General features: G+C 61.9%; 1 protein-coding gene across 2 annotated transcripts; it reads right to left on the reverse strand.

The window, feature by feature from the left end:
* Positions 1–907: 907 nt before the first annotated feature.
* Positions 908–3,447, reverse strand: NXPH3 (neurexophilin 3). 2 transcript variants are annotated; one of them, XM_064174501.1, is made up of 3 exons: positions 2,936–3,447; positions 2,754–2,813; positions 908–1,851 (listed from the first exon to the last, which is right to left on the reverse strand). In XM_064174501.1, the coding sequence occupies exons 1-3, from the start codon at positions 2,990–2,992 to the stop codon at positions 1,114–1,116; spliced, it is 855 nt and encodes a 284-aa protein (XP_064030571.1). In that variant the 5' UTR covers positions 2,993–3,447; the 3' UTR covers positions 908–1,113. The 2 variants fall into 2 exon arrangements, with proteins under 2 accessions (XP_064030571.1, XP_064030572.1); XM_064174502.1 differs by lacking the exon at positions 2,754–2,813.
* Positions 3,448–7,177: the final 3,730 nt, after the last annotated feature.

Below are 7,177 nucleotides of genomic sequence, written 5' to 3' on the forward strand. Positions count from 1 at the left end.
GACGCTAGAGGAAAATCCCAGCCCCAGCAGACTCCCCAGCTGCAGCCAAACACCCAGCTCCTAGCAGGGCCGAGTTCAGAAGCAGAGGTCGTGGCCATGCCCTTGTGGCTCCTTCACCACCACCACCCTCCAGTTTCTTTTCCTTCCCCCCCTCCCAGGAGACTGAAGTGGCTCTCAGTAACAGCACTTGGCCTGCCTTGGTGCCACTGGGACAACTTTATTCCCTCTCTCAAGGACAGCTTTACTGTGGGGCTGGGGAAGGAGCTGCTCCTGCACACGTGGGAGCTGCGAGCGGCTGGGTGAGGGCACCAGGGAGCCAGCTGCGAGCCGAGGCAGGACGAGAGGAAGGGGCCAGGCATGAATCACAGCGTGCCAGGGGAAGGGCATGAATCATGCACCGTGCCAGCAGGCTGGGCAGCTCCCACCAGCATTTCTCTACCTGCCCAGCCACAGTTTCCAAGTCCCCAACCCCCCCTGCTTGTGTGCCTGGCGTGAGCCGCGGCCAGGTGGCACCTCGGGAAGGTCCTTCCCTGCCCTTCCCAGCTCCCTGTTTCCACCCTGGCAGCTTTTTTGCACCCCAGCGTGGGAAAACTCAGCTGCAGCTCTTGCTGCTGCAGAACTGGGCTGTGGGGGGTGGTGATGTAGCTGCCCGTGGACATCTGACAGCCACGGAGAGCATCAGCTGCTTTTCTGCCCTCCCCTGAGGGCTTCCCCTGGGTCCGGGCTGTGTAAACCTGCTTCTGGAGCCCTCTGTGCCTGCTCACCGACCCTGCAGGACCACACGGCCCAGGTCCATTATTGCACTGAGAAGCAGAAGTCCTGACTGTGGCTTTGGGCCCTGTGTTTCTGGATGCCAAGTCCAGACCCTGCCTCTAAAGACTGCAGGTCCAGGCCAGGCTTAGCCGTGCTGGTGCCCCCCAGCTCCCCCACCCGCCCCGGGCCTCACATTCCTCCTCTTGGCACGGGAGGTCTCCGGGGAAATGTGCTCAGATCCTCCTCTTCCTTCCTCGCTTCTGGTGTCCAGGGACCACCCCCACTCGCCATCCCATCCCCACCCCTCCCTCCCCACCCCCACCCCCTGTCACCAGGGCATCCTGCGCCGGGCGGAGCGCCTCAGCCCGAGGGGGAGTAGGGCACAGCGCTGTGGTAGTTGTAGTCGGGGCAGACTTTCTGCACCAGCCTGTAGTCTGTGCTGTAGAAGGTGATGTAGATGCAGACGACTTTGAAGGGCTTGGAGCAGGCCCAGGAGACGTGGCTCTGGGTGTGCTCGTGGGAGCAGGTCTTGGCAGGGTCGTAGGTGCAGAGCGAGGTCTTCTTGGCGCGCTCCACCTTCTCGTACTCCACCCTGCAGTTGAAGACCTTGGACTCCTTGGCCTCGATGAAGATCTGCTGCTCCAGGTCGAACTCCACTGCCTTGGTCGGGGGGACCAGGCTGACGGAGATGTTGCCCTGCCCGGTGGAGTTGTGCCTGAAGAAGACGTTGACGGTGCCGTTGCCGTGGTCCACCACCTTGCCGGTGATCAGCAGGTTCAGCTTCACTGTCTTGATGTTGGAGTAGAAATCTCCCCAGCCAAAGAGCTTTTTCAGCTTGCCCGAAGCTGGCCCCAGATCCCTCTGGCCCCTGGGGCGTGCAGGGTGGTGCCTCTCGGGCAGCTGGTCCAGGAGGTCCCATAGCTCCCGGGAGCTGGAGCTCAGCAGCTGCAGGAGGGTCAGGTTCTGGGCTAAGGCTGGAGTTAAGAGAGACTTCAGAGAGAGCAGCCCTCTGCTCCTCTGTGCTTCAGCTCTCTCCTCCTGCCCCTGGGCTTCACTGTGCTCTGCACCTTCCCCTGCCTCCTCCTGGCCCTGGATTACCTGCGGTGGGAAGTGGAAGGTGAGTGATAGGTGCCTGAACCTCCTGTCCCCTTCCCCCCCTGCTTCTCCAGACCTGACCCAGCTCTCCTCCTTCCCCTCTCCCTTTGCCTCTCCTGCCTGCTGCTCTCCACTGTTCCTATTTCCCTGCTGCTAGCAATTTCCTCCTGCTCTTCTTCTTCCCTCGTGGGTGAAGGCAGCTGGGACAGGGGCCCTGTGCTCACCGCTGGTGCAGCCTGGCACCTCCTTCGGGGCAGAGCATTGGCACCCACAGGGCTCTTTTGCTGGGCAGAGGGTGCTGTGGAGGAGGGCACACACCTGGCGTGAGGGTGCCCACCTCGTGGCCTTCCCACTGGTGTCTGACTGCAGACAGCACATCCCCTGGAACCCTCTGCTGACCTCCAGACTGTGCCACGGTCCAGTGGAGAGGCAGAGCTGGGAGCAGCAGGGGCAGCAGAGCAGCAGGCGAGGCTCACCCTGAGCAGATGTCCTTCACCTCCCACAGCCCTGCTCGGGCTCCTCCACCAACTCTCTGCTCCCGCTGGAAGGGGAGGGGGGGCTCTGCCTGCCACCAGCTGTACACCCCAAAATAAGCACAGGCAGGGCTGGGCAGCTGCTGGGGTGGGGGCTGTGGGTACCCAGCAGGTTGGGATGGTGCCCAGGTGGGAGGTGGATGCTGCAGCTCCACCACCCCGGGGTGAGAAGGGCTCGGCTGGGCAGTGGGGAAGGTGGGGAGGGAGTGGAGGTTGGCCTGGAGCTCAGCACCCCCAGCAGCTATACCAGGACTGCTCTGCCGGTCCGAGGTGGGGAGGGGGCTGCCGGTTTTTAGGGTGGCCAGGAGCACTCCCCCCACACACTAACCCCATCCCCTCCCCCCCCCCCCCCCCCCCCCCCCCGCTGCTCACCTGCGGCAAAATAACAGAAGTTTTGGGACGCTTCTTCGCTTGCAGGGGAGGGAAATGGAGCTGGGGGGAGGGAGAAATCCATGTGGGAAATATTCCTGGGTGCCAGCCCTCTCCTTCCCTTCGGCAGCACGACCCCTCCAGCCTCCCCTCCCGCCTGCCTCTCCCCCATCCCCGGCGCTCACCAGCAGCGAGAGGCTCCCCTGGAGCAGGAGGACGATGCAGCTCCGAGGCAGATTCATCCTCCAGCCGCTGCCGCCTGCCGCCGCCGTCCTCTCCGCTTGCCTCTCCCTGGCTGTTGGGGGCTGCTTTGTTATTTTGCAGCGGCTTTTTTTTTGCCCCTTCCCCTCTCTGTCTCCTTTCCCTTTCCCTCCCTTCTTTTCAAGGCAGGGACGTCAGCGAAGGGAAGGGGGTGTCCCCCTTTATAAGCCAGTTCCTAGGCACCCCCCCCGAGCCCATAGTGGCTCCGGCAGCCCCCACCCCGCTGTGCCGGACCCGCTTCACCTGCTGCCGCTGCTGCTCCTCCTGCCATTCTGCCTGCTCCTCCGTACCGGCTCTTCCCTGCCTGCTCCTCCCTGCCTGTCCCTCTGCTCGCTCCTTTCTGCCTGCTCTTTCCTTGCCTGTCCCTCTGCCTGCCCCTCCCTGTCTGCTCCCCCTGCCTTCCACACTGCCTGCTCCTCCCTGCCTGTGCCCTCACTTCCCTCTGCTCCCTCCTCTATTTATCCCTCTGCCTGCTTCCCCTTCCCCACCTGCTCCTCTGCTCCCTCCTCTATCCCTCTGCCTCCTTCCCCACCTGCCCCTCTGCTCCCTCCTCCATCTACCCCCTCTACAAGCCCTGCTGCCTTCCAGTGGGCAGTGGAGCCTGGATGAGCAACCTGCCCCCATGGAAGGTGTCCCTGCCCCTGGCAGGGGGGCTGGAACTGGGTGACCTTCAAGGTCTCTTCCAACCCAGATGATCCCATGAGTGCTCCCCCAGCCATGCACCCACCGGGGTGGAGTGGCTGTGCCTGCAGGAGGTGAGGGGAGACTCTCTGGGCCTGGGTTCACTGCGGGGGGGTTGGATTTTGGTTCCTCTGACAGTGGCTCCTGTAGAGATGCTTCCTTCCCAGGCCGTGGGGCTGTGCAGTCTCCTTTCCCTGCCCACCTTACAGCCACTGAACCCAGGGAGCTCTGTAAGGTTTCTGGTGCTGGGGGTCTTTGTGTGGCCCCTTCCAGCTGCTCAGCATTGACCTGGAGGGTCGTGGGGGCTCTGGCACCTCCTTTGCAGGGGCTGGGTGGGAGGTGTGTTTGGGGTTGTGTGTTTATGGACACACGTGGGGCAGCAGGTGGGGGGTGGGAGATGTGTTGGGGTCACTGCTTCCCTGCAGCTTGGGGAGTCACAATAGCAACAAGGAAATGCAGATCCAGAGCCCCCAAGGCAGGCTCCTGGGTTAGCCCAGGGGTGAAAGGGTGGCAGGCAGCACTGGGCTGGAAGAGAGGCAGAAGGTGGCACAGAGATTGCTCCTGGTGGGCTCTGTCCCACCAAAGGCAGCAGTTGTTCTTCTCCCACCTTGCAGCAGTACCCAGAGGTGAAGTACCAGGGACAAGACCAGAATGGAACTGCTTGGAAAAGCCCTTTGGGATCACCCAGGCCAAGCCTGCTCTACCTCTGCCAAGGCTGGGGCTGAACCATGGCCCTCAGCACCACATCTCTGCCTCTGCCAAACACCTCCAGGGATGGGGATTCAGCCTCCTCCCTGGGCAGCCTGTGCCAGTGCCTCAGAACCTTCCAGGCAAGAAGCTTCTTCTAATATCCACTATTCTGATACCCAACACTGATATCTAACATCTCCTCACTCTCTGCAGAGGATTCCTCTTCTTTCCCTCACTTCACCTTCCTCTCTGCAGCCTTTTCCTGCCCCCCTCTTCCTGGGGCTGCTTTCGGGAGCCAACTCTTGCAGCCAGGCTAAAGATGGAACAAGCCAGGGGGGAAGGAGCAGGTTGTGAGCTGCAGGATGCTGGTGCCCAGTGCCCTGCTAGCAATTCCATCTGCACAGCAAACCAGTCCAGCTTTTGACTGTGCTCCTGGTGCTGGGATCTGCACAGGGAGGATTTTCTTTTCCAGTTTTGGGGAGGGGAGGAAGGTGGATGCCAGATCCGTTGCCTGCTGCCTGCCTGCAGTGCTGCCTGTCCCCTCCTGGGTTTGCTGGGAGCTGGATCAGGTTGGGAAGGCCATCTGGGAGCAGTGCCACAGAAGATACCTGGGGGTGGAACCACTTTTTCCCTGCTGTGCAGTGACTTGCTTGCTGCTGGTGGCACTTAACCCCCTCGGAGTGGAGGCATTTAGGGGCACAGGAGGACAAGACACCTCCTTCGTGCCAGCAGAGGGTGAGGAGCCCAACCAGCCCAGTTCCACCTGACCAACCTGCAGTGAAGGGAGCAAAGGAGTGCCAAATCCCTCAAAAAAGACCCCACCCAAAGCCCTTCCTGGCATCCAGGGCTGTAAGCTCCAGAGCATCCCTCCAGCAGCAGCGCTGGCAGGAGCCTGCAGCCTCCTAAGGCAGGCGGAGCAGAGCTGGCACTGAGGCAGGCACTGAGGCTGGCCCCGAGGCTGGCCCCAGGCTGTGCTGGGTCCCTTCCCCAGCCCTCATGTCCCCTGGCTCCTGGGCTGTCCAGAAGAGACTCCTCCTGCAGCAGCCCAGTGCCTGCTCCACCACCTGCTCTTTGCTCACTCCAAGCACTGCACCTCCTGCACAGCTGCCCAGAGCTGCCTCGGGTCCGCAGCCCTCCGCTACCCATGGGAGTGAGGTAGGAGCTGGGGGAGCCTTCTCTTTAGCATGAGGTGATAGAAGGGGAGGAAAGGCCTGGAGCAGGGCCAGGGGAGGGTCGGGTTGGCCATGAGGAGCAGTTTTTTTGCTGCAGGAGTGCTCAGGCATTGGAACAGGCTGCTCAGGGAGGTGGTGGAGTCGACGTCCCTGGAGGGCTTCAAGCAACGTCTGGGCTCGGCACCTGGGGCAGTGGCTTGGTGGCTGTGGTGGTGTTGGGCTGCTTGGAGTGGAGGAGCTTAGAGAGCTTTTCCAACCAGAGCAATTCCCTGCCTGCCAGGCTGGCTCTGGGGGGTGAAATCCTTCTGGGGAGCAGCTCTGCGGCTGCAGCTTTGCTGCCGGTGCCTCGGCGAGGCTGAGCTGAGGTCAGCCCAGCTCAGGAGGAGAGAGGAGGCAGAACAAAGGATGAAAATGCTTTGCTGTGGCTTCCTGGCGTGCCTGGTGCTTGGGGGCAGCTGGGGACTGGAGTGGCATAAAGAAGGGCTGATTTAGGAGCTGCTCCAGCTCATCTTGTGCTCTGATGGCTCCCTCCGGAGCTACTCAAAGAGTCTGTGCGTGGTGAGTGCGGGGCTGCTGCTTCCACCTGCTCCTGCAGGCCAGCCCGGGGCATGGCCCAGCCTCTGGGCACCTCCACGGGGTCTGTGCAGCGTGAGAGGGCTTGGTGCTGGGAATCAAACCACCCAGGTTCATCCTGGCACAGTATTTAGGGGTAAGTTTCCCTTTAAACACCAGTGGGAATGATCCTGGTGCTGCCAAGTCAGACGAGGTTGGGGTGGGATGGGGGATGGGAAGGTTGTTTGCTGCTCACCAGATGTCAGGGGCTGGAAGGGACCTCGAAGGATCATCTGGTCCAGCCCCCCCTGCCAGAGCAGGATCACCCAGAGCAGATCACACAGGAACACATCCAGGTGGGTTCTGAGCATCTCCAGAGAAGGAGACCCCACAGCCCCCCCCGGGCAGCCTGTGCCAGGCTCTGCCACCCTCATCCTCAGCCTCACATGGAGCCTCCTATGCCTCAGCTTCCACCCACTGCCCCCTCTCTCTTGCCCCTGCTGCTTCCTTCCCAGGAAGATGCCAGGCCAGGATGGTGGTGGTGGAGTTGGAAGGAGCATCCCAGGCTCTTGCTGGGCAGCTGCTGAGCACAGGATGAGCTGGTGCCAAGGTTTACACTCTGGCTTTGCTCAGCTGCTCCAAACCTCCCTCTCCAGCTGGTGGGTGCCAAAGCAGGTTTGCAGAGAGCTGTGGAGCTGTTTCAGTTGGAAATGACCTTTAAGGCCTTCAGGAACCACTCTCTAACTTTACAACTCCTGCAAGTTTATTCTTGCCCCTGGAGGCAGATCCAGGGACCAAAGCTGCTCACTGGCCTGGTGGGCTTCTCCCAGCTGGGATGCACTCAAATGGGGTGTAGGGGTGGGGTGGGGGTGTGAGGGGTCCAACCACTGCAGCTGGGGCTCCAGGGGCTGCTCAGGCTGTGCTCGTTTCCAAAATCAAAGGGCACCCTCTAGAGCTTTGGGGAACTTCCTTCCCAGGTCCAAGAGGTTCAGCAACCTGGGAGGGATCCTCTCAGCGCCGCAGGGAGCAGAGGCTGGTCTGGGGGGCGGGGGAGGAGGCGCAGAGGATGCA

This window comes from Pogoniulus pusillus, chromosome 40 (genome assembly GCF_015220805.1).
Source record: "Pogoniulus pusillus isolate bPogPus1 chromosome 40, bPogPus1.pri, whole genome shotgun sequence".
Classification (NCBI taxonomy): Eukaryota; Metazoa; Chordata; class Aves; order Piciformes; family Lybiidae; genus Pogoniulus; species Pogoniulus pusillus.